The sequence below is a fragment of the Musa acuminata genome, chromosome BXJ1-5, assembly GCF_036884655.1.
Source record: "Musa acuminata AAA Group cultivar baxijiao chromosome BXJ1-5, Cavendish_Baxijiao_AAA, whole genome shotgun sequence".
In the NCBI taxonomy this organism is placed as follows: domain Eukaryota; kingdom Viridiplantae; phylum Streptophyta; class Magnoliopsida; order Zingiberales; family Musaceae; genus Musa; species Musa acuminata.
The window spans coordinates 8,723,842-8,749,137 of record NC_088331.1 but is presented as its reverse complement, the minus strand read 5'-3'; the positions used below and the strand labels follow the sequence as shown (position 1 = coordinate 8,749,137).

The 25,296-nt window shown below is 41.2% G+C and overlaps 5 protein-coding genes across 7 annotated transcripts; 2 read left to right on the top strand and 3 right to left on the bottom strand.

Annotated features, from left to right (window-relative positions):
- Nucleotides 1–1,173: 1,173 nt before the first annotated feature.
- LOC135673622 (copper-transporting ATPase HMA5-like) lies at nt 1,174–9,294 on the bottom strand. The gene is made up of 6 exons (XM_065182698.1): nt 8,895–9,294; nt 5,551–6,942; nt 4,650–4,904; nt 3,714–3,836; nt 2,038–2,517; nt 1,174–1,764 (listed from the first exon to the last, which is right to left on the bottom strand). The coding sequence occupies exons 1-6, from the start codon at nt 9,234–9,236 to the stop codon at nt 1,348–1,350; spliced, it is 3,009 nt and encodes a 1,002-aa protein (XP_065038770.1). The 5' UTR covers nt 9,237–9,294; the 3' UTR covers nt 1,174–1,347.
- A 1,296-nt stretch (nt 9,295–10,590) lies between these two features.
- On the top strand, nt 10,591–13,592 carry LOC135673621 (actin-depolymerizing factor-like). Its single transcript, XM_065182697.1, has 3 exons — nt 10,591–10,602; nt 13,091–13,356; nt 13,442–13,592. The coding sequence occupies exons 2-3, from the start codon at nt 13,109–13,111 to the stop codon at nt 13,590–13,592; spliced, it is 399 nt and encodes a 132-aa protein (XP_065038769.1). The 5' UTR covers nt 10,591–10,602; nt 13,091–13,108.
- An 81-nt stretch (nt 13,593–13,673) lies between these two features.
- On the bottom strand, nt 13,674–16,682 carry LOC135673617 (uncharacterized). The gene is made up of 6 exons (XM_065182689.1): nt 16,120–16,682; nt 15,076–15,818; nt 14,785–14,977; nt 14,656–14,720; nt 14,363–14,573; nt 13,674–14,291 (listed from the first exon to the last, which is right to left on the bottom strand). The coding sequence occupies exons 1-6, from the start codon at nt 16,255–16,257 to the stop codon at nt 13,929–13,931; spliced, it is 1,713 nt and encodes a 570-aa protein (XP_065038761.1). The 5' UTR covers nt 16,258–16,682; the 3' UTR covers nt 13,674–13,928.
- A 141-nt stretch (nt 16,683–16,823) lies between these two features.
- On the top strand, nt 16,824–20,880 carry LOC135673620 (remorin-like). Its single transcript, XM_065182695.1, has 5 exons — nt 16,824–18,067; nt 18,626–18,676; nt 18,779–18,860; nt 20,070–20,151; nt 20,555–20,880. Exons 1-5 carry the CDS (start codon nt 17,746–17,748, stop codon nt 20,753–20,755), a joined length of 738 nt encoding a protein of 245 aa, XP_065038767.1. The 5' UTR covers nt 16,824–17,745; the 3' UTR covers nt 20,756–20,880.
- Nucleotides 20,881–22,092: 1,212 nt separating this feature from the next.
- Nucleotides 22,093–24,577, bottom strand: LOC135673619 (transcription factor MYB17-like). 3 transcript variants are annotated; one of them, XM_065182694.1, is made up of 4 exons: nt 24,190–24,577; nt 23,871–24,028; nt 23,390–23,519; nt 22,093–23,003 (listed from the first exon to the last, which is right to left on the bottom strand). In XM_065182694.1, the coding sequence occupies exons 2-4, from the start codon at nt 24,001–24,003 to the stop codon at nt 22,343–22,345; spliced, it is 924 nt and encodes a 307-aa protein (XP_065038766.1). In that variant the 5' UTR covers nt 24,004–24,028; nt 24,190–24,577; the 3' UTR covers nt 22,093–22,342. The 3 variants fall into 3 exon arrangements, with proteins under 3 accessions (XP_065038766.1, XP_065038764.1, XP_065038765.1); XM_065182692.1 differs by having other exon boundaries at nt 23,871–24,031; nt 24,360–24,577; XM_065182693.1 differs by having other exon boundaries at nt 24,360–24,577.
- Nucleotides 24,578–25,296: the final 719 nt, after the last annotated feature.

Here is a 25,296-nt window from a genome sequence, read left to right as displayed (position 1 = left end):
AAAGTCACCTCATTCTACCCTCTGAAACATACTGATCAAAGGATCAAAGTTTAAGAATTGTGTGTGCGTGAGAGAGAGAGCAACAACCTTACTTGCCTTTGAGTTGAAGTTGTATGATTACTTTGACGTGAGTTCTTTGGCTTAAGTAGAAGCAGCGAAGGTTGCAGAGCAGACGGCTAGTTGTTGTCGCCAGGATGACAACGTGTGTAGGTAGGTATTTATAGGCTGACCAAATCTTAATTTTCAGATTTTTTTTTTCTTTAAACAATATTGTTCAAGTAATTTGAATCATATTAGGATTCTAATACTACTTATCAATTCTAATAATATGTAATATTCCAGGTGTTGACTAGGATGAACTTAGTATAGATGCAAACCTACACAAAAGTGGTTGGCGAAGGAAGGTCAAATGGTAGGCTTCTGACTTGGAGAGAAGTCAACACTCCCTAAAGTCAAAATAGTATCAAGACTCTCTAAGTCATGGTTTTTGAAGAAAAAAATCCAAGCAAACTTGAGGCAAAATAATATCAAAAGAAGTCAACACTCCGGAGAGTTGCATTTCATCAGTGGAAATGGTAGATCTTTGAATTAGAGCCACAGATTTTGAAGATAGAAACCAAGCAAAAAAGCTTCAGGTATATACATGCACCAAATGCAGGCATCTGACAAAATTTCCCATGCATGACACCATTGCCTACACCAATTTGACATGAGCTACTGCCGTATCAGTCAACGCCGGCCTGCCGGAGACAAAGCTTAGAGATATTGACAACCATGCATGTTACTTCCATGGCTGATGGGATTCTTGTGAGGTCACCTCATGTAATGCTGCAATAAAATCTTAAGGAAAACAATCATTTCTCAGCTCAGATAATGGTAAAAGATTCATTTAACACCTACATTGAGCAATATTTAGTAGTAAAACCCAAGAACAACAAGAACACAGATCACTGCTCATCCACACAATTTTATAGGTTATCTTGTAAGGCTGTTACGAGCAGTGTGTGACAGAAAGATTTAAGCAGTAAACAATATATTTTCCCTTACCATTTTTCTTTGCATTTGGTGTCGCACCTTTATCCTCAGTCGAATGAACTATAAGATCAAATTAGCAGATAGATTTCCTTCACAGAAATGCTATTAGTCTTGATTGATACCCTGGTGAAATGAAACTTGTAGCAAGAAATGACTTCACAAACATTTCATTGATGTGCATCAACTACTATATAGTGAAGATATTCCCAATTCATATATACATCAATAACATTTTTGCAGGTAATCTAGAGATGAGAAGAAACCTTAACACACATTTGATGCAGAAATGTACAAGTATCCAAATGAACATATTCAATTGACCGCTACATCGCTCATCCGAAGCATGTCTAATTTTTTGGGCCTTCTATAGTTCTTCAATAAGAGAGAGCAGCAAACTACACTAACTGAAGAAGCCGCCATTGCAGCACCAGCAATCCATGGTGGCAGTCGGAATCTGGTGAATGGGAAAAGAACTCCAGCTGCAACTGGTATGCAGATGATATTGTAACCAAGAGCCCATACATAATTCATGCTGATCCGGAAGAAAGTTTTCCTAGAGAGATCAATGGCAGTTATTACATCCTCCAAGTTGCTCTTCATAAGAACAATATCAGCTGCTTCTATTGCAATGTCTGTGCCAGCACCTATGGCAATCCCAACATCAGCAGACACAAGTGCTGGTGAGTCATTTATTCCATCTCCAACCATTGCCACAGTTAAGCCGGACATCTGAAAAAAATGAATATATCAATACAGAAGCTAAGTAATGTCAATTGCTCCAATGTTAGCCTGACAATTGGCAGGCTGTTAGAATATTTATTGTTCCAGAAAGGTGAAGCATCTAAATAGAATAGTCACAATATAGTCATGAGTTTGAGTGTTTATATACATAAAGTGTGCTTAAATATTTTGTTGTTAGTGACAATACTCATATGTTGTGTATAGAAGTATCAAAAAGAAAAAATCTTCACACATTGTCCAATTAATGACATGGAAAAGTACCTGAAGTTCCTTAACTTTCTCGGATTTTTGATCTGGCTTTGCTTCTGCAATAACAGTGTCTATCCCAACCTCCTGTGCAATTGCATTTGCAGTACCCCAGTTATCACCTGTTACCATAATGCTTTTCACCTTCATGCACTTCAGAAGGGATATAACCTCTCGAGTACCAGGTTTCAGTGGATCAGATATTGCAATTATTCCAGTTACTTCTCGATCAATTGAGACGACTATTCCAGTTTGTGCCATTCTCTCAGTATCTGTGAGAATTTCAGAGGCTTCAACAGGTATATGGATGCCTACTTCCACCATCAAGCTCTTATTCCCCACTAAAACTTCTTTGTTTCCAACTGTGGCTTTGACACCATGGCCTGTGATAGCAATAAAACCTTGTAATTCAGGCCAAACAGGGTTCTCTTCATCTGTGCTGAACTTTTTGGCATATTGAACTATAGCCTTTGCCAAGGGATGCTCACTATTAACCTGTAAGGCATCATTTAAGGCAACATCCAAAAGTTGTATTAAATAGCAATGTATTACAAAGATAGATTGTGGAAACTAGTAATATAAAGGAAATGACCATGTGATGCGATACATTGCTCAAAGCCTCAAATGGCCAAAGATATGCGGCATCAACTGACAGCCTAGACTGTACCCTTGCAGGAATAGGTAAAACAGCACCTATCTCTTATTCTATGCAGTATGCCGTTTTCAAATTTACTAGATGCAGTATGTTGTTTTCTCAATTTGTTATCGAGATGATCATATGATGGTTTCAGACTAAAGGATAGGCTTATACAAGTTGAATTTCGTTGGATTTGTCCTATTTTCAGTTAATTATTTAAGGTTAGGACAATTTCTAAAATGTTCCAGGCAGTCTATTTCAATTAGTAGTCATAAAATAACTATTCTTTGATTAATATATAGGAAATTCTGTTACCTAAGGTTTTTCTTATCTATGGTTCCAGTCAGCTAGTTAAATAGAGACTCAAATCCTGTTTCAAAAGGCAACCAGGATCCTGCAGGAAAAGTGGAACGAGAACGAGATGCTAATAGGCTACAAAACCAAGACCTAGCTTGATTACGACTAAGCTGAATGCGTCCAGGTAAGTACTACTCATTAGCATGTTCCCTGAATGTATCTTCTACACTTCAGTGAAAGACAAATAAGACAGAACAGATTTCTTGGATTTCAATAAAAAGTGGAAAGCTGCTGATGCAATCAGTCACTGAAAAAAAATGCATGTGATAGTCTATTGAATACAACATCATTGTCATGATGTGTAGCCTAGACTGATATAGATGTCATCATCTACACGCAGTCACACACTACATTCATAGAATTAGGTGGGTTAGAACCAGAAAATTGGTGAAGTTTTGACTAATGAATTCTAGGCTATCGGACATTGAAGCACTAGTTGTAAATTTTCTCTTCCCTATATATCCACTGTTTTTATACTATCTTTTCTTTAGTTTCTTTATTCAATCAATCAACTGGGATGCTCTTTCAAAGATAATCAGCAGCACCCATCCTCTAGGCCTATTTCTTCACTACACACTCCAGGATCTCCTCCTGCATCACAACTAAGAAGATCTACCAAAGATGTTGCATATGGGTCCACTGGCGTTTCATAATAAGATCCTAAAATTACCCTAACAAACAGAGAAAGATATTCTACCTCAGCAGCTGCCACATATTCATAGAAGTCACGAAGCACCATATTCTTCAGTAGTCGTGTGTTGACAACAACAGGGTTTCCAGTGGTAAGTGTGCCAGTCTTGTCAAATACAATACAGTTGACCTGCAAAAGATATAGTGATGCAATATATCAAAACCTTCAGAACTTCTTAACTGTAGGACAATATAAATCGATTTGTTTCATATATGCATTCAAATATGAAAATGTCTGTAATAATAGATAATTGTATGTTTGCTTGAAACTTCCAGTACCTAATTTTTTTTCATTAGTTACCCTTCTGTTTTTCTTTTACTTATGAACATAAAATACTGAAGATAGATAAAGTTCACAGATCAAAATCTCAGATCCATCAGTTAATCAGACTCACCGGAAGTTGATTTCTTTTGTTTCTTTTTTTTTTTTTTTCTTTTCTTCTTGAGTATTGAAGTCCAAGATTCTGTTAAAAGATGGAATGTCTAATGGATTTCTCAAGCCTATGCTTCAGATAAGGTAAAAACAAGACCCCTTATAAATTTGTGGTTGTTTCTAGTAGATTACTAGAACCATGAGGATGGAGTTGCTATATCATGACCAGTTAAAGAAAAAATTACTGCAACTATTGCAATAAGCAATAAGCAATGTGTGGTCAGTATTGATCAGTCAGTAGTTACTGACAGACTAACAATATCATAGGTAAATATTGTCCCAAATGTCACCATATGCCAACTTTCAATTGACAAATTGATAGAAAATCATTTTATTTAATCTATGAATAGTTGGCTGATTTGTTTCTGACACACTATTGGAACATGTAAAGACCTATGAACAATAGATAGCTTAATGAATCTACCAAAATGGTAATGTACAAGTGAAACAAATATTGCCAAGAATAATTAGCCACTAAAAGAGAGAAAATAAAAGGTTTATCTAGCAGACCTTGTGTGCACTCTCTAATGCTTGTCCACCTTTAATTAGCACACCTTGAGATGCACCTACTCCAGTTCCAACCATAACAGCAGTGGGAGTTGCAAGGCCAAGCGCACATGGACATGCTATCACCATGACAGATATGCCAAACTGAAGAGCGAGTTGAAAGCTATCCATTGACGATGGTATCCAAGATTTTGGGTAGGAACTGAACTTTCCCGCTAAGAACCAAATGAGCCAAGTGACAAGTGAAAGAAGAATAACCTGCAGATTTCAAAGCAAGTTATATTCTTGGCAAATGTATTCATTGGTATATAGTTATTCATTTCAGAATAAGTGTTAGCTTGTAACTTTGAAACTAAATCTCTGAACCAGTTAGTTACTATAAAATAAATGCTACTAGAATAAACATGCTAACTCTTTGAAAAATTTAGTTTGTGAAAGATTCTTTCAAACAGAAGAAGATATGAAATATTAATTACATTGAACCGTATATATGCAGTGCACAATAGTAGAACACATTTCATAAATTAGAAAATTCGAGCAGGCATAGTGAGAGAGGATGTACTCAAAATATTGGTACATTGAGGGGTGTATATATATGTCCTCTGAAAGAGAAAAATATTTATAGGCAGAGACCAAAGAAGAAAACCTGGATTTGACTCGAATTAACCCTATATCAATAATTGAAAATGAGACAGGTTTAAAACATTGACATACAAAAGATGCTAAATTCCAAGTAACAATTATTAGTTTTCTGAGATGGACTACCATTGAGTACTTGAATCTCTTCAGTGTTACTTATCATCTGGGCGGTTGTATGAAATACCCCAGATATATTTCACCTAGCAGAGCAGAAGATCTAACTAATAGTAAAAGAGCAGAACAAGAAGATGCAATAATAACTTACTAGAGGCACAAAATATTTGGATATGCGGTCAGCAAATTTCTGTACAGGAGCTTTAGCCATTTGAGCTGATTCAACAAGACGAACAATCTGTGAAAGGGCACCTTCGGATCCAACATGAGTGGCACGGATATGCAGCACACCATTTTCATTGACAGTACCGCCTATAACAATATCACCCTTCCTCTTTGCAACAGGCCTTGATTCCCCAGTTATCATGCTTTCATTAACATGGCTCTGACCCCGTATTACAAAACCATCTGAAGCTACCTTTCCACCGGGCATTACTTTAATGATATCATTCTTTTGAATCAATCGACTATCTATCTCTCTTTCACTTATCACATTTCCTTCATTGTCATAGCTTATCAGTATTGCAGTTTCAGGTGCCAAATTCATGAGCTTAGCAATGGCTTCTGATGTTTTCCCTTTAGCCAAAACTTCAAGATACTTCCCAAGAAGGATAAATGATATAAGCATGGAACTAGTCTCAAAAAAATCAGTTCCCATAAAATTTGGTGAAGTTGCAGCTCTGAGGACGGTGTAGATTGAATAGAAGTATGCTGCATTGGTTCCAAGAGCAATCAGCACATCCATATTAGCAGATCCATGTCGTAATGCTTTATATGCACCAACATAAAATCTTCGACCAATTATAAATTGGACAGGAGTGGATAAAATCCATCTTAAAAGCTCTCCAACCTTCAACATGTTTACTATTTTCTTATCTAGAACTTCTTTAATTCCAGGGATGTACATAAACACCATTGAAGTGAGAAATACTGGGATGGTGAAAACCAAACTCCAAAGGAAGCATTGATAATACTGATTAATCTCCTCATGCCTGTGAAACCCCTTTCCCCTTACTTCCGGGTATATTGACGCCTTAAGCTGCCCAGATCCAGTTGATTCAATAATTTCAATGAAATTTCGTGGACCTGTCTGATCTGGTTTGTAAGATATGGTAACTTTATGCAGCACAGGATCAATGTTTATATCATCTACTCCTGGGAGGGCTTGAAGAGAGTTATTAACCATAGAAATATACCTTGTAGAGAATGGCCCATCAACTTTGAGTTCTATTCTGTTAATATCTTCCCCTGTGGTAACAAGTATAGCTTCAAAACCAGTATCTTCAACTGCATCCATGAGTTGGTTGGCACTTACAACTCTAGGATCATAGCGAACCTCTGCTTCTTCAGTTGCTAAGGCTACTAAAGCCTTATGTACACCTGGAACATCTTGCAAAGCAGATTCAATAGTACTTGAGCAAGAAGTACATGTCATCCCTTTTATGCGAAGTCTGCATATGAGAACTGATTTTTCTTTCATCTCCTCTTGAATCAATTCAGCCTTGAAACCAACATCTTCAATTGTTTCTCTAATTGTGTCCTCCTGCAATATGAATGCACACGTTGCATTAAGGTAATGTTAGTTTGTAATTGGTATGGGAGACAGGTTTTCACTACTAGGACTAAAACTAATATTATCATGCTTAAGATAGTACAGTTGAAATAAAATTTGCATATTTCCAATCACTTATCAGATAATAGCTATTGAATATAATCTCAAAGAGATATCTTTGGTGTGGACAATCAATCTGCATGATAATCCACCTACTTTTAGCTTTGAACATTTAAACATGTAAAGATCTTTTTTTTCTTTGAAAACAACAAATCTAGCAGATAGGAGACACTAAGTTGTCATTAAAGGATTCAATTAAAATATATGGACATCTGAGTTGTTAAAATATCTACAAGTTAATTAGAGATTAAACTGGTATCCTAAAAATGTGTGATTGCTATTTATTCTATTAAAAGTGTTTGTCTTAGTCAACAGAGTAATTAGAAAAAGAAAAAAATGAACTTGATTTTCCAGAAACTAAGTCAAATTTAGTATTACTTGTCCTTTGTCCTTATGCAGCCATCAAATGAAAAAGAAGACATTTCATATAATGAAATCAAATAAAACATAAGAACTTATTGCATTGCCAGGAGACATGCATCATGCCACCCTTTAAATGCATTACATATAGTAGTGCCTACATAAGCCTGCAATTACTATTAACTTTGAATATTTACAGCCCGTCACATCCTGTTCATTGCTCAATGACAACTAGATTTATCAAAGGAATCGTTCGACTAAATCATGAATGCATAAACGTTTGGCATAAATGTATGAATGTCCAACTGCTTCCATAACTAAGGAAACACAAACCAGAATCTATGATTGCTTCCCTAATTCACACCATGTTGATATGGCATATATAAACTAGGATACGTGCCACTAGAGCCAACCAAACATCCTTATACCTGTAGCCATCATGACTATGAGCTCAACCCTATTCATAATATCCTGAAATATAAAAGCCTATGGATCATGCTTCTTAATTGCAATACAACAGTGAGCTTGCAGGCCATTACTTCCTTGTAGATTGAACAAGAAAAAGGGACTTAATGGAGCTTCCAGGTACAAGAAATGTTTATGTGTCAAAACTTTCAAACTTCTAAAGTGCATATATAAACAGGATACCAAATCATAAATAGAATTTCACTAGACCTTCGAAAACTAGAAATAAACAACAGACTACTGACGGTGCTCATCTATCTCATGTTTGTCCTGATCTGTAACTTCAGAGACTTCCATTCCAAAATACTAAGTTATTTCCATATCATCTATAGCAGGACAATTAATGAATAGATAGATCTTCTCTATACATGAAAGAAAGTTGTCAATCCTCCAAATAGCATTTAACTGTTATGCTCAACAGAATGATTCATCTAGACACAAGGACTTGCTGGCTCATTTTGATACCAAGCTGTAAGCAGCGCAAAAGACATAAAGGCTCCTTAATCTGACTCGTATGCAAAAAAGAAACTTGGGAAATATATCAAACTAGAGAATCTCTCGTTATCAATTAAGACTGACCCAGTTTGCAACTTTTAGGTCAGTTGATGTGGTTCCGCAGCAAATACCATTTTGTATCGGATCTCGAAATTTAGTTCATGTCCCAATATAATCAGATCTACATTTATAGTTCACATACACAATACAAAGATTACGATTTAAAAGCATCCCTATGACTCGAGCTCAAATTCCATGAAATTATTATTGACGATCCAATAACTACGGAGGAAAATAATCATAAAATCCATGAAAATTCACAAAAAAATAAACCTAACGAAACAAAGATCACATCCTTCTAATCTCAAGTAAATCAAGAAAAAACTTGATCTTTACACCATTCAAGATGACCGTGACAAATCTCTAACCCTGTCCTCAAGCCATTTTTATCATACAAATGTTAGGAAATAAAAGGGAAATAATAAAATTAGCAGACAACGCACCGAAACGAAGGCGGGATAGAAGATGACTTGAGCCCGATCGTTCAGCACGTCGACGGCAGCATCATGGATCCCAGGCAGCCGCTTGATCGCCTTCTCCACCGACCCAGCGCACGCCGCACACGCCATCCCGACGACCGAGAACAGCGCCACCCGCTTCTCCTCCTCCTCCGCTGCCTCCGGCGTCGCCTCCAGATCCCCGCCCCCGACCACCTCAACCGTCGACTTCCGCCTGGGGTACTTTGGCATCGACGGGTAGTGCGGCCTCGGCGAGAGGCTCCGCGAGGCGAAGCCCTCGCGGCCGCCGCCGCCGAGGCACGACATCAAGAACCCTTTGCTCACCATTCGCCTCCTCCCCTTTCTGCGCTCCAAATTTTCGCTGCAAAAGTTCTCGAAGTTCGAATCAAAATGTAGTTCAGATCCGGCGGTGAGGGCCTTCATTTAAAACCGAGGGGAGTCGGAGAGTCTACCGATCACAGCCGTTCATGGTGATCTTTCGTGAATATTAAAGCACTCAGCGTGGGCATCATGCAAACGTCGACGGCAAGTTAGTAAGCCTCTGGGCTGTGGGTGGTGCGCTATCACGTGGTCTCATGCAAGTTGGGCTTTCGTTAATGGGCCCACGAGAGTTGACATCGCGCGTAACCGACATTATGTTGCAACAGAACCACCATTACTTTATTAAAGCTACCGATCACAGCCGTTCATGGTGACCTTTTGTGAATATTAAAGCACTCAGCGTGGGCTTCAAGCAACCTTGGACGGCAATTAGTAGGCCTCTGGGCTGTGGGAATGTAGTTGGTGGCCTTGTGCAGTAGATTGACACGTGGTCTCATGTAAGTTGGGCTTCCGTTGTCGGGCCCACGAGAGTTGACTTTTGCGGGTGGCGGAACCTTCTGGAGCAACAGAACCGCCATTACTTTATTATCAATGTGACATGAATCGACCAACTCACCCCTGAAATTGTCTCGGGGTTGACGTCACCTCTCACGAACCTGCACGAACAGGTCTGTGCGAGATGACGCCGCCCTGAAAAAGTCTCCAGGTAGACTTTTTTTTCGAGGGTGATTTGGTCCGCTAAAGCGTCGTAAGCACGAAAGAATTGGAGGCTCTGATGTCAAGTTATGCGTGCGCAAGGCGATAATTAAGCTATCTGAGGACGTTGACCAGTCAATCTCACCGAGGTTCAAGGAACCAATTGATATAAAAATTAAGTTGAAAGAGACTTATTATTTCTTCTGCTATACATCAAAAACATAGGATATTGAATCAATTACGCAAGGTAAGTATTGTATTGTATGTGTAACATTCTCTCTGGATCTAATCTGCGATGCGAAGGTGGAAATTGCACTACGTGCATGGAAGTAGGCCTCCGATGAGTGGGGGCGCGCCTGTATTGGTCGGACCAGGGAACACTCGCTACGGAGGCGCCTACGTCAATCCTTGCGACACACGTCACGCTGACGAAACCACGTCATCCCAGCCGTCCGATCATCTGCGACTCGAGACATTGGCATCCGTGGAAAGCTTGAAATCACAGGTGTGCTTGGTGAAGGCTGTGGGTTACTTAATTCGTTGCAAAGCTGACTTCCGAGACGTGGCCGTCAAGGAGAACGCAAGCATGCAATCACCAGATAGTATCTGTAATAGATGGCCGTCCAAGTTAAACTTGTTTTGTCCTCATCGAAGAGAACTTTGTTTAACCCTACAAGTTAATGGTTCCACGTTTCACGGGAGGAAGATATATTTTGTGGGCGCCGGTCAAAGACAAACATTTTAGGAGGAGGAAACAACGTTTTAGAAGTCGTCACATTCGATAAATTTATAGTGTCTTGTAGTAGTCAAATTCGTAAAGGACAGCACGTAAGCCATAGTATTCTGGGGTTAACTACTGATGTCGGAATAACCACGCAACAAGCACGGATAGCACCTCGCAGTTGACATTTTACTATTGGTTGACACCTTATCATCGATCGATCTCTTAGACGTCAAACGAGCGACGCATCATCACCCTTTACGTGATATGATGATCGACTTAACTACGGTGAGATACAAAGAGAGAAATTTTTGTATACGAATAAATATTAGTAAATCGCATAATAAAATTAAATAAAAATCATAATCAAATAGAACTCTAAGATTTATATGGAAAATCCCTTTAACATGAAGTGAAGGGTAAAAATCATATGACAAACTAGAAAAAATTTACTATAAAAATAATGAATGTATAAATCTTAAAGTCTCTTGCATAAAATCCAAACAACAATCACACGAGAATAACTGGGATACAAAGATTATGTCACTATGCATAATATCTAAAATTTTCCTAAGTAATCATAATAAGAATCTACTGTAGATCTATTCTAACATGAGATGAGAACAGGATGATTGAAAATAGTCTCTCTGCATTGTCTCTGTCTTCTTCCCTTTTCTTCTTTTATTTTTTTTATCATTTTCTCCTCTTTTTCAAATCAAGTTGCTACTATAGTTTTCTACCTCTATTGTTGTAAATTTCTATCTTATTGCTGTAGTTTTTCTTCTAATTTTTCATAGTCATCATACCCCCTTTATCAAACGTAAAGTTAAATTAAAAGAGATATGAGCTATTTGCTGTTAAAGCCCATTATGGATTGAACTCGTGGGCTACTGACTCAACAAACTAGTCGTTATTCATATTTCTCAAATTAAATGTTATATGATCATATATATATATATATATATATATATATATGATAAAAAAAAGTATATGATAATTTTAGACTTAGCTTAAAATAATGATCAAATATCTCATTATAAAAAGTTATGAATTACACTCTTAGTATTTGACATTTTGACAAAAACACTAAATTTATTGGTGATTTAGGTCAAAAGATTCTTATCAATTTTTTTTTAGGTTCATTTGTTAAATCTATTGAATTTTTGATATCAAGTTTATAATAAATTCAAACTAAAATCAAAGTTGACTCGAAACCCTTCTCGATATTGGATAACTAAATTCTACTCTAACAATTATATACAACTAATTCAGGCATGTCGATGACTCTTTTATCAAATTTTAGATTATATTGCGAGTGAGTAACCTTCTCGACGTTGCAACTCTCATTGTTGTTAAGTGTTTTTAAATAAAATATCAGAAAATAAAAGATATTCTCTCTCTCTCGTACACACACACATATATATATACATATATATATATATATATATATATATATATATATATATATATATATGTATGTATATATATATATATATATATGTATGTATATATATATATATATATATATATATGTATATGTATATATACATATGTATATACATATATATATGTATATATATATATATATTTATGTTTATATATATCATGTTCAAAATTAGCTTAAACTTGTTTCATTGGTGAGGTGGTTCGAATTATCCCCCTACTTATCTCAGCCAAATTGATTTCCATAATCATTTCCATGGACACTAATCAAGAATTTCTTTTATATATTTCTTGTGAATTAGATACTTTCTCTATGGTTAGAAAATATAATTTTATATAAACTAGAAGCTCTCTTATAGCAAATAATAATATTTCATGAACTTCAAAGTGTCAATTAGTCATTTTAAAACTTCAGAAATTAATAGTGAAAATTTTCATAGCTTGATTTTTGAAAAAAATAATGATTAGCAATTTAAATGTTATTATTATCTTAAATGATATATTTCTTTGTTCATTACAGAATAATCCCAGTAAAGTAACATAGTAATGGATAAATGGCCAGGTCAAAATTGCAAGTGCAAGATTAAGCTAGCTTTGGAGGTAGCAAGCAATAGCTTTGTGGAGGTCCCTTGAGCTGCTTCCCCACCTTCATTTCCCTCCATCAAATGATCCTCTCCTTCCCACCTTTTTCTCCCTCCCTCACAAGCATCATTTAAATCCTCCCCTGCTTCCTCCCTCCCCTTGTCACCCTTCTTCCTCCTCCCCTTTCCTCTTCAATCCCCATTCTCCTTGGGCCTGCTCATTCCTCATCGCAAATATATCATGGTAAGCACCCTCCCTTCTTCTCGCTACTCCATGGCTGAACTTTTAATACAATGTATGAATGCCATTGGAATCCAATCAACCGGACGCCATTATCCTTTGTTCTCCCATTACATGATCAGCATCGCTGTTTATTCTTTCTGATGATAGACGATCATTTGTGTTGTGCTTTGGAAAGGCGAATTCTGCGTCGGGAATGGCAGTAAACGACGAGTGCAAGCTCAAATTCCTGGAGCTGAAGGCTAAGAGGAACTTCCGCTTTATCGTCTTCAAAATCGACGAGAAGCTGCAGCAGGTCACAGTGGAGAAGCTCGGCCAGCCGGAGCAGAGCTACGATGATTTGGCCGCGTCGTTGCCACCCAACGAGTGCCGGTACGCCGTCTACGATTTCGATTTCGTCACTGATGAGAACTGCCAAAGGAGCAAGATCTTCTTCATTGCTTGGTAAGGAAGACCAGCATCAACTCCATGCATCTGCAGGTTGACTTGGACTATATATATTCTTTGTTCCATGCACGCATGCATACAGGTCTCCTGATGCATCAAGGGTGAGGAGTAAGATGCTGTATGCCAGTTCAAAGGACAGATTCAAGAGGGAGCTCGATGGAATACAAGTGGAGTTGCAGGCGACGGACCCGAGCGAGATGAGCATCGACATCGTGAAAGGGCGAGCTATCTAACTCATCCTCTCGGCCTTCCCTCTACTCTGGACTCGCTATGTTTTGGAGCTTACATAGCTTTCCAAGGATCGAAGATCCATCTTGATTGTCTTAATGCATTCTTTTACATGTAAATTAGAAGGTTACATGACTGTTTATGGTGTTCTTCATCCTTGAGGATGAAGAACACGATAAACTGTTAGATCAATGTAATCTTTGATCACAAGAGAAAAGTTTGTATTTTCCCCATGTTAGGACATGATTGGTCTTCTGCTCTCACGACTGGAAATTTCATGTTAGCAAAAGATGCTTATTCTACCTGCAATCTACAGCTACGAACACAGCGGGGAACATCACCTACACCTTGTTATCCTGACTCTCCCGTGCTCTCTGCTCCCACATCTCCACCTTCTTCATGGCGTTAGCTTTTCTCTTCGCTATCCTTCTCACTTCCGACGTGCTGTAGGGAGGAGGCATCATGCAGGGGCTGGAATCGTTAGCAGACCTCACCAGAGATTCCGTCATGAACTTCTTCTCCAGACCTTTCGCAGAGCACGCCATGGACTCGGCACACAACTCTACAGATCCCTCAGGTATAGTAGGCTTGTATCGAAGGAGCTTCGCGTACTCATTCAGCATGTGGAACATGTAGTCATAGACATAGTCGATCTTCACCTTCTCGAGGATGAAGTTGCTGGCTTCCTTTCCGATGGCTTGTGCCTGTTGAGAGCTCCAAGGATCAGAACTCGCCTTCCTCTGCGAAAAGGGAAGAACTTGAGCTGCATGCATACCTTTTGCTTGTGAGAATTGCCCCAGTCGACCGCGAATTTTATGGATCTGCACTTGTCGTCGTCCCTAATAGGCCAGTAATGCTGCAGTGGCATCAATCCCCTGGTAAAGAAATCGTAGTACTTCGGCGTCACCAGTAGCGCCAGAGAGTCGCAAGCTAGAATGTACTTCTCACTGACCGACCATGCCGAACCTTCGATATAGATCTTGTACCTGACCACCATTGTTTGCATGTACCATGTTAAGCTCACTTCTTAATCACCATATCGACAGTAGGGGTTAAAGCAGAGAGTACCTATGAATGCATTGGTTCGCCAAGTCCGATTCTTTGAACCCTTCCCTGCTCTCTTTGAGCCAATCCTACGAAGCGAGCTGACATCAGTAAGAAGTCAGATCCTGATTCACATACATGATCTATACCCACCTGTGCGTAGAGCCGAGCGTTCCAGTCGTGGGCTTCAGAGACATTACACCTGAGGAGGTCTTGCCGGGTGGTGGCAACTGCTGGGTTGCCTTTCCAGTAAGCATAAGGCTCCCTATCCATCCACCTCACCCTGCCATTCCCATCTTTGAGCTCACTCCTCAGCACCTCCCATGGCTTTATGTTGATCTCCGCCCTTCCGAGAATGAGAGGAGAGGAATTCACTTAGTTACCAACACCAAGACGGTTCTGCGTCGGATAACATGTTGCGATCACGAGATTCAAATGAATTACCAACCCCAGAAGGACCAGTCAGGGAAGACTATGTCAAGGGTAGACTCATCCCCGCAGTACCGGAACAGCGGCGGCGGTGCTGACGCGTTCCTCCTTCGGTAGTCACTGGCGCGGACGATGGGCCAATCGACGCAGTCGAACATGAGGTCAAGGTCAGGGATGCGTCCCGGGTAGCGGCGGAACAGCTGCAGGATGCCCCAGATGGTGAAGACGTCGCGTGTTTGGAAGGAATGACAATAGCGCTGCACATAGGCCTTGCCATTGAGGACGACGAGCCGGAAATTGGCAGTTCTTCGGGCTCTTTCCACCATCTTCCTGGTTATTCCAGTGGACTTCCAAGGGCGGAGATCTTCGTGGATCCAGCGGAAGTAGTCTGGGCAGGACGAAGAATGTGGAAGGGACAGAGTCGGGGCAGGGATTCGCAAGGTTGGATTTGCAGATCGGCAGATTTCGTTTCCTGTTTGGTTTCCGGTGGGACGTGCAAAAGGAGGCACTATGGCTGCTGGTGCTTGTTGTGGTTCTGGAATTGAGGGAAGAAGAGGTTGCAGTGGCGGAGCTCGAAGGTCAACAATGGGATTTGCTTGGTTCATTGTAGTCTGATTCGTTGTGGCTGCAGGCGCCTGTTCTGCTTTTGGAATGGTGGGGAGAGATTGAGATGGGCGTGGAGGGGGTTGATGATCAACAATGGGGTTGATGATGAGGTTTTGAGCCATGATGATGGGTCTTGTCTCGCGCATTGTTGACTGCAAATGAATGAAGAACACGATGAGAAGAAGAGGGGAACAGCAAGACGGCGCACTTCTCATCTAAAATTAGAAGATACAGCTGGGTAGCATGCAAGCCACTCGGTTGACTGGCGGATCCCACAACGTTGACGCATGTCCCGACGACAACAATCGTGATGACAATTGTCGTCAACGTGAATGATATCTAAATATCGAATGGAATTTATATACCCTTCTTGAAAATGAGTCCTTCACAGATATACTAAATAGCTTTTTATGGAAGAACAGTATAGAACTGAGCTGGGAAAGGGGAGCTTACGGTGTCGCGGATCCATCGGCCGGGAATAAAAGCACCACCGACGAGGAGGAGGAGGAGGAGGATAAGCGCCACCGCGCTTCCGGACGAAGGGGAACCTGAAGCCGCTGCCATGCTCCTCTTCTTCAGTTGGGGCCACATCTTTGATTGGAGATCTTCAATGTATATCCTCACTCCCACCTGATACAAGAAGGAAAGACGAGAGAAGCAGTAGAATCAAGCAAGTCATCGATGTTTCAGAGCGAGGATTTCTCCGGTCTCCGCTGCTGCCCAGTGGAAGGCACTGCTGCGCCATTTCCAGAATCGATCGGTTTCATCTCCTTGTACACTCCCTTTTACTTCCCTCCTCTCTTTCCTTGGAGCTCGTATTTTTGTGTGGATGAGGCAAGTCTGAAAGAAGATTTCCTCCTGGAACTCCGGCAAGACGAAAGGGGAAGAGGGACAAAAAGAGGTGGGAGGGCTGAGGCTTATGCTTTTGTCAGGTGCAAAGCGGTGGGGAGTAAGACGGGAAGGTGGGAAAAGAGAATCTCGTGACCACAAAGAGCTCCGGAGAAGAGGTAATTGAAGCCGATCGTAGTAGGCGCAACTACACATGTAGAGAGAGAGAGAGAGAGAGCGTGCCCTTTGTAAAAGCAAGCAACGTGGAGCTCTCGTGTTCCCGCTTCTATTATGATTACACCCACCACCAAACTTCTTCATGACATGTTCTCTTTGGGCTGTCGGCCTCCGAAGAACCGAGGAATGACCATGACATGGTCCAGTGAAACCCACCTGACAGTCTACCGTCAACGCGACCTCCATTGTCTCCACCACCGTCTCAACGCACATCCGATCTCGCGTCATTGTTTATCCTCGCCATACTCTTGTCTGATCCTTTTTATACTGTTCCTGTATTCATATTTGTTTTCAGCACTCATGCGAAGGATTAAGCACATGCCCGAAGAACAATACAGCTCCATGCTCCTCCTCTATGGTTGTGAAAACGAACGGATGATCCGCTATAAACTCCGGCAGTAGAGGCTGCCAACCACAGCCGATGCAATTGTGCCTTCCTCGTTGACTCCAGTAGTTGACATACAAGTTCTTCCTCTTTGGACTGATCGAACAGCTTAACTTTTCTTAGTATATGAAGAAAATGAGTTGATCAGTGTTTGCAGAGAGCAAAGCTTCACCAAGGATGGGCAGTGGAGTCTGTGGCCAGCCACAGGACACGGCTCCGGTGGTCCTCTTTTCCTCCCTCCCGAGGAGTACCGGGGTATGGACGGTCCAATCTCCGTCAGCTTCAACAGCCGACTCTTGCGGCCTTAACAGAGAACTGGCCTTCGCCTCTCGTTGGCGCAAGAGCAGAGGAGCCGGCGGTGGCCGCTACGTTCAAGGCTGCTCCGTTCGCGCACGCATCGCACGTGCTGGCGGTGGCCGCAACGGCGATGGCCCTCGTGTGGTGCATCCACTTCTGCGGCGGCCGCCTTGGAGCCTCCAACTAATCCCTCGTCTTCGACGTACTGTCATCCTCGTCTTGCGTCCTTTTCGTATGTGTGCTAAACGTCACCCGCCTCGGCTCCCAGAATTCCGGCCCCACTCGCGCGGTCCGGAGAAATCTTACGCCGATTTCAGTTACGATACGACTCTATGTTTCCGTTCGCAATAACAACACGATCAAACCCGTTCTCCGATAATAACCATCTCCTGTTTCCATTATGCTTTTATATGTATATATATGTGTATGTAAGAATTTGTGCATTGAGGGTGGCGAGCATTACAAGACGGCCTTTGGTGGTGGGAGTGCCGCCGAGCAGGACTTGGAGGATGGAAGAGGCCGGCGCGAAGCACGAGGCGGAGGCCCCGTTGCGGACAGCAGCGGCGGTGAAGGGCGTCGAGGAAGAGAAGGCCCCGATTCCTTCGCCAGCCGAGCGGAAGCTCGACGACTCTGATGACGTCGCCATCGACGAGAGTGAGAAACCCCTTTCTGTTCTCTGTCTCTGTCTACTCTCTCCCTACGTCTGCTGCTCTAGCTTTACGGTTAATGTAGTTTATGGTGGAAATAAGATATGATGGAGTCGCCAAAAACTGTTCTTTGCTGAGATACCAGGTTCGTGTACTGGATTGCTCTCTTATTGTTCTCTAAAATATAAAATGAACTAGTGTTAATAATTCAACACTACAGTTGATTATTGCCCCAGAGATGTTAAAGTTTTTGACTTTTTCTTCAACATTTTCTATCTGATTAGTTCTCTATAATCAATGGGGAGTTGTTTGTTTATAGAAGGCGGCATAACATATAAAAACTGAGCCGATCGGTGTAGACATGGGCAGGGTGGATTTCCATCTGAAGGCTTTGGCTCAGTATATGACTATTATGCTGCTTTTATCATTGGATTCTTTCTAGAAATGATGCTACTAATGTATTTCTTGCTGGATGAGAAGATCGTCTTAGATAGAATGGGTACCTTTTGAAGTTCCAATTATTTATTTCTCTTGTATTTCTTTTATACTTCTCCTTTGGCATCAGGTGATGAGGATGCTTCCACAGAAAAGAGCACAGAGGTTTCAGCTGAGAGTGGTAGGTGCATGGATATGTTTGATTGCATCGGTGATTGTCTTACATATGATGTAAGAATCGAGAAGAGGATGCCCATGTTTTAATATTTCTGTTTTAATGCAGTTCTTGCAAGGCTTGAAACGGAGAAGAGGTTGTCTTTGATCAAAGCTTGGGAAGATAACGAAAAGACTAAGGTGGAAAATAAGTAAGTAAGATTAATATTAGATCTTTTGAATAATTAATTTTATTTGTTCTTTCACTGGGCTTAGTAAAAGATGACTATCAAAGTGGCAGAAACTTTAAGTTTTCGAAAAACTACAAGTATAAAATCTAATTTCATTTGTGTCTATGATACTGAACTTTGAAATGTTAAATTGTACAACCAATTATGCAATAACTACTTATTGCAGATCAAAATGCATATTCTTATCCATATCCAAGCAAACTGTCTAGATCATGAGCTGGATGACCTGATTAGATTGTATTCAGAATGCTTGACATACTAGTTTTTGGTAGATTAATGAAACATCAGATGTCAGTGAATGACAGATTAAACTGCTGCTACGTTAACCTTATGACCCAGATTTTCATATTTGTTAATGTAGATTATTTTGTCTTATATGTGTCTCTTTGATATATCTATCTTGTTTGATTGTGGTTCTGTCTTGGGGTTTAAGGAAGGATTAGTAGTCTGAGCTTCTACCCTTTATCTTCAATCCTCTTTACCCTGCCATGGCTCCATCAATGCGAGTAGTACCCCTCTTAGTCCAGCTGATAAACTGAAATCTATCTCAGTTTGTCAAACAGCAGTGTTGATCTTGTCTGAACAGCTCGCGACAAGTGATTACTACCCGCATATGAATTTATGTTGCTCAGACTGAAGCTAATGACCTGATGCAGAGTATTTTGTAGCTTATATATGTCTAGCATCTTAGTTACACCAAGATTTCAGTTGGATACCAGCAAATGCTAATCAATACATCTTATGTTGATTCCTTGACACTTTTTTCTACTTCCATAAATTAGCAAAATTCCTCTGAATCTTGTGTCATCATTGTTCTTCAATATTATTTCTCAATATGATGTTTAGAGTTTTCTCCTCATGCTTCGAAACCTACATTAATTAAAATATCCCTATACCTGATTATTGCGGGCTTTGGGCGGAAAAAGGGTGTTAATGACTTCTACATGGTGAAACATTCAGTAATCCAGTTACTAAAACTTCGTTTGTTCCTTGTCATGTGCCTTTAATGGGGCTCCTCAGTACATAAGTATTGTCGGTCGCAAGAACGTGGATCCTCAATTACATGGAATTCATGCTTCAGTCGTTTTGATGTTTGCTAACACATTGTGGTCTCTTGATATGCATCAATATTGTGCATGATTTGGCATGTTTTCCTGGCAATGAGAACAGGGTTGTTAAGAAGTTGTCATCAATTATGGTATGGGAAATCTCTAGAAAAGCAGCTGTGGAAGCTGAGCTGAAAAGGAAAGAGGTATGCTACTTCTTCAACATATTACAGCGATGTCATGGTTCACCCAAGTCGTAGATTTCCTTATTTGTTGTATGAGATATTCTTAGGAATGTAGATCTATAGCTGATTTAAACAAAATATTACAATGTAAAATAAATGTTTGTCTTCACAATTAAATACAACGCAATAGAAACATCCATATAGTTCTTTAGTTGATGAAGTCTGGAAAGATGATGTTCAAAGCATTCTGTATTTTGAGATATCTTAAAAATACCATTGGAAATAGTATGGAGAAACAAACCAGTGATCACAGAGCTTGAATATCTGGACTTTGTAAACCTTGATTAAGATGCTCTCACCATCTATTGGTGATGTGACTGAGATGGATGTATAACAAATATTTCTCCGCCTGATGGATGCTCAGGAAGAACTGGAAAAGAAAAAGGCAGAATATGCAGAGAAAATTAAGAACAAGATTGCTCTGCTTCATAGGTTTGCAGAAGAGAAGAGAGCAATGGTTGAGGCTAGACGTGGTGAAGAGCTCCTGAAGGTGGAGGAGGTTGCCGCGAAATATCGTGCCACGGGACTTGCACCGAAGAAGCTTCTTGGCTGTTTCGGACCATAAAAATTGACGGTGGAGAGGAAACCGAAGGCAACATTTCACTCTTTTGTGCTCGAATTCCTTTCTTCTTTGTGCGAATGCTGTGTTTATTTATCTGGGTAGTTAAATGATCGGTTGTTCCTTTATGAGTTGGGTCTTTTTGAAGTGTTATGTTCTTGCTTATAATGCTACTGACAAGAACAAGTCTGAAGCTCATAATCACATTGTTTGATTTCATGATATGGATTGTGATCATCCGGTGTGTCTTATGCTCCTTTCTTTATGCAAAACATGATTGTGAAGGATGCAGTTTTGTGGAAAGTTGTGGAATCAGACTGTTCCTGTGTTGTTCTCGTTTTCAGTGGCATTCGTTATGTTGCCATCGGCTGATGATAAGAACAGCTCAAGACTTGTATATATATATATATATATGTGGAATGACAGTGATGAGCACAAACAATTGGATCATGATGCACTGGGAGGACCTTCAACTATTCCATCTCAAGATGGAAGCATTGCTACGCTGCTCCAACATTACCTTATCTGAAGAAGAAGAAGAAGACCTCGTCGCTACTCAACCAGAGTTCAATTGATCGAAGACAAAAGTCCATTCCGTGTGCTGTTTGTTTCATATTGGAGGCTTATATTTCCTCTACTCCGACGTCCACAGGGAGGGGAGACATCCCAACATGGCCGACACAGACGAACGTGCGTGTGGAGCCACCGCCGCAGTAGCGTGATGCTGTTGAGACGAAGACATAGTTTGGTGCTCGCTGTAGTGCGATGTTGTTCTCTCTGTCAGAGTGAGCTCCGATACGAGAGACGCTTTGCATGCAGTCTCGCAGGTTTGGCCACCCATGTGAGGGACTACGTGAGCTTGTCTGGGACTTCAATGCCTACTCTCTCGCTCTCTCTCTCTCTCTCTGGACGTGCAGAGAAGTAAATGGTGCTCACATGACGCCCAAAGTCCCACCATATTTATTAACTATCTTCCTTTGACTACGGTCTTCTTTCCCCATTGTGGTATATATATATATATATATATATATATATATATATGACATCAATATTTTCTAGTTTAAAGTGTATGCATCTACGTGCAAAGTAGACATAGCTCTCTAATAAACGGCTTCCATATACTTCAATTTGGTTACACAATGAATTGTTATAGGTAATTTATATGGAAGTAAATGTATTAATTTATCTTGTAACTTTATCGTATTATTTCTTGATTATAATCTATGAATCATCGTCGTCAATGCCTACGGCTCTTCTTTCACTATCTTTTGTATAGTGCTATATCTTACATCGAATTTTCATTCAGTCTGTGCACAAGAGAGACCCAAATGATCGAATATAATATACACATAAACCAAAATGTTGTTAGTGCCACTTCCAAAAGATGCACATCAAACAAAAACGTATGAGATCACTGCAAGTATGGACATCTCCATGGTTACATCATCCATCAACCACAAGCTCGTTATAAATGGAAGCTCCATCCTGGATACCAAAAATATCACCTAAATTGTGGGCTACGCACCACAGAATCTTACGACGGAATCCAACGCCAACACGAACACATGAGGAGGACGAGGCTTGTGGTGCTTGTCATTTGAAGGCAGTGTCGAAGTAAGCCTCGTTGAGGTCGGCGGAGAAGAGGGAGGAGAGTTGCACGGTGAACAAGCCCAGGTCGTCGCCCGCGAAGTCAAGATACAGTTGGTACGCCTCCTCCTCCTCCGTCTCTTCCGCGACCTCGTTCGACCCGATCGAGTCGACGTCCATCCCCGCCGCGGCCGCCGCTGCCGCCGCCGGGTGTCCCACCGTCACACAACTCTTGCTCTCCGCCTCCTCCCGGGCCGGTGCCGAGCTGCGCGTCGACGCGCTGTCCGGAGAGCGGCGTCGGAAGGCGGCACCGACCTCGGAGTTCCAGATGCGGAGGAAGAAGTCGGGCTCGGCCGCGCGAGGCGGAAGGTCGGAGTCGGGCTCTGAGACGGCGCCGGCAAAGGGAGCGGCGGATGAGGCGGCCGCGGTGGTAGAGCTGGAGAAGAGGAAGGACTCACGTGAGAGGCGCGCCTCAGCCTCCAGTCGGGCGCTCTCCCACTGCGCCATGTGGCTACCGGTCGCGGTGGATGAGGACATGTGCAGGCGTTGGTGGTGGTTGTGGTGGTGGTGTTGGTGGACGAGGAGGCGCTTCTTGAGGTGGGTGTTCCAGTAGTTCTTGACTTCGTTGTCCGTCCGCCCCGGCAGCTGCGCTGCTATCGCCGACCACCTGCTTATCCAACACATCACACGCTGTCTCTTCAAAGAAGAGAGAGAGAGAGAGAGAGAGAGAGAGAGAGAGAGAGAGAGAGAACGAAGAGCCGAAGAACAAGGACAGCAATTGGACTGCAGCCGATATTACTACACGACCGCAATAAATTCGACCGGATCAAAACAAGGGCAATGAAATAACGAAAAGAGACGAAAGAAAGAGTGCAAGGTCCACGCGGTCGAGTCCCACCATGACAGCGAGACGCCCGACGACTCCGAAGTACGTACGCTGCATTCACTGTGACGCGAAGCTTGCCGGGGACGAAGAGATGGAACGCGTGCTGGGTCTAAGATAAGCGAAGGATGACGCGAAGAAGAAGAAGAAGAAGAGATCATGGGACTCACTTGTTGCCGAGGATGGCGTGGAGTTGGATGATGGACTTGTCTTCCTCCGGAGTGAAGGGGCCGCGCTTGATGTCGGGCCGGAGATAGTTCGTCCACCGTAGCCGGCAGCTCTTGCCGCACCGAAGCAGACCTGCACGCATGCTTTTGAGCTTAATGTTGACCATTGACGTACGTATCATTCTTTATGCAGTTCGACACTAATGCTTCATGACATTTCATATTGAGAAAAAATATATACTTTATTTTAGCCCCTTATGTTGCATTAATCATATCATGAAATTGTAAGAGAGAGGGATTATTTGCAAGTGTTAAATTGGGACTGTTAAACTCAATTAATTCTCTTCAAAAAAACATGAAATTGTGAGAATTAATTTCAGATAACTAAAATTAAAAAAGTATTTGCTTATGTACCATTCACACTACTATCTTCATAAGAAAGCAGAGGAGAAGAAGAAGAAGAAGAAGAGGAAAACTGCGGAACCTGCGAGCTTTGGAAGAGAGCGCCAGCTGCCATGGCCATGGGACTGGATGAAGTCGACAAGGATCTTGTCCTCCTCCGGCGTCCACGGCCCTTTCTTCAACCCTTGCTTGTCACAGCATGGAGATCGTCCCATTCCCACTGTTATCGCTCCCAAACCCCTTCTTAAATGAGGACAGCTCAGTACAATGCAAGAAGCGAACAAGCAAGGAAGCAAAGAAGAAGAAGCAGGAAGAAGGAAGGATCAAGAGCGCCCGATCTCAGGGTTCTTTAATAACCCGAGAGGGCGAATCTTGAGGCAATAAATGCGACGGGATCTGACCTGCAACAAGGCAGCCCCAGAACCTCAAATCATCTCTCTCCATCACACAGCATTTAATGAGATCCACAAGCATAAAGACACACAGGAAAAGAAATGGGAAGAAAAACCTGGCATAGATGGGAGTAAATGCAACGCAAGGGGAGGAGAGGAGAGGAGAGGAGGGCTATTACCCAGATGGATATATAGGAGAGAGAGTCGTGAATTGAATGCGAGAGGCTTTTCGCCATTGCAGCCGACTGCGAGTGAGTAAGCCAAGGGAGATAGATGGTTCCGTTTGTGCGTGTCCGTGACACAGTGGACCGGAGTCGAGGGAAAGCAGCACTGGGATCAGGACACTACTTTGAACGGAGCTTTCTTCCTCCTCCTTCCAAGGCATGTGCTGCCATGAATGCGTGAAAGGACAGGAGAGGCAGTGGGGAAGAAGAAAGTCTTCGGCGTTGCTTCTTCTCCGGAGTTGGACTTCGAGGGAGGAAAATGAATGAATGGGCTACTTTACTTGCTCCTAGGGTTTGACGTCCTGTAGACACAGGTCAGTTTACGTGACAATGACCCAAGAAAAAATTATTTGACTCGATCAATATTTATTTATCAGCTATTTACTGATGATTGTGATAAGTATTTTATAGTATGTTTTCCAGGGCAAAATGATTGCATTTATGGCATTGTTTGATGTTACCAATCAAGCATCCAACAGTAGTCCTAACCCCGATCTTAGGCCTATCCATGGTTCTAATTCTCCAAAATAAAAAATCAAAATCAAATCGACAAAAAACGATTTTAAAATCAGAACCGAAACTCCGATTTCGATTCAAACCATTAATTTTTTAATTATTTTTAATTACAATTTTATAAATATAAAAAAATATTTAAAATAATTTAAAATTATAAAACCGACGAATGATTTCGATTTTTCAAATCTAGAAATCGAAACTGAACCACCCGAGACCGATTCCGATTCAAACTGAACCGATTGAAATTTCAAATAAAAATCGATCAACAATTCTGCAGTTTCAAATCGAATCGAATCCCAAACCAAAATCAAAATCTACGATTCCGATTCGATGCTAAATAATAAAAAAAAAGTTAAAAATTAAATAATAATAATAA

Coding starts and splice junctions, on each gene's coding strand:
- LOC135673622 (XM_065182698.1), bottom strand. CDS start 9,236: ATGGTGAGCAAAGGGTTCTTGATGTCGTGCCTCGGCGGCGGCGGCCGC. Junction 6,943..8,894: donor TCTATCCCGCCTTCGTTTCG/GTGCGTTGTCTG, acceptor TTCATATTGCAG/GAGGACACAATTAGAGAAAC. Junction 2,518..3,713: donor AATATGTGGCAGCTGCTGAG/GTAGAATATCTT, acceptor GATGCCTTACAG/GTTAATAGTGAGCATCCCTT.
- LOC135673620 (XM_065182695.1), top strand. CDS start 17,746: ATGTTTCCGTTCGCAATAACAACACGATCAAACCCGTTCTCCGATAAT. Junction 18,677..18,778: donor AGAGGTTTCAGCTGAGAGTG/GTAGGTGCATGG, acceptor GTTTTAATGCAG/TTCTTGCAAGGCTTGAAACG. Junction 18,861..20,069: donor AAGACTAAGGTGGAAAATAA/GTAAGTAAGATT, acceptor CAATGAGAACAG/GGTTGTTAAGAAGTTGTCAT.
- LOC135673617 (XM_065182689.1), bottom strand. CDS start 16,257: ATGTGGCCCCAACTGAAGAAGAGGAGCATGGCAGCGGCTTCAGGTTCC. Junction 15,819..16,119: donor GCCGATGGATCCGCGACACC/GTAAGCTCCCCT, acceptor ATTCATTTGCAG/TCAACAATGCGCGAGACAAG. Junction 14,574..14,655: donor GCGAACCAATGCATTCATAG/GTACTCTCTGCT, acceptor AATGGTGGTCAG/GTACAAGATCTATATCGAAG.
- LOC135673619 (XM_065182692.1), bottom strand. CDS start 24,565: ATGCCTTGGAAGGAGGAGGAAGAAAGCTCCGTTCAAAGTAGTGTCCTG. Junction 24,032..24,359: donor TCTCCTATATATCCATCTGG/GTAATAGCCCTC, acceptor TCCTCATTTAAG/AAGGGGTTTGGGAGCGATAA. Junction 23,520..23,870: donor CTCTCTTCCAAAGCTCGCAG/GTTCCGCAGTTT, acceptor GCATGCGTGCAG/GTCTGCTTCGGTGCGGCAAG.
- LOC135673621 (XM_065182697.1), top strand. CDS start 13,109: ATGGCAGTAAACGACGAGTGCAAGCTCAAATTCCTGGAGCTGAAGGCT. Junction 13,357..13,441: donor AAGATCTTCTTCATTGCTTG/GTAAGGAAGACC, acceptor GCATGCATACAG/GTCTCCTGATGCATCAAGGG.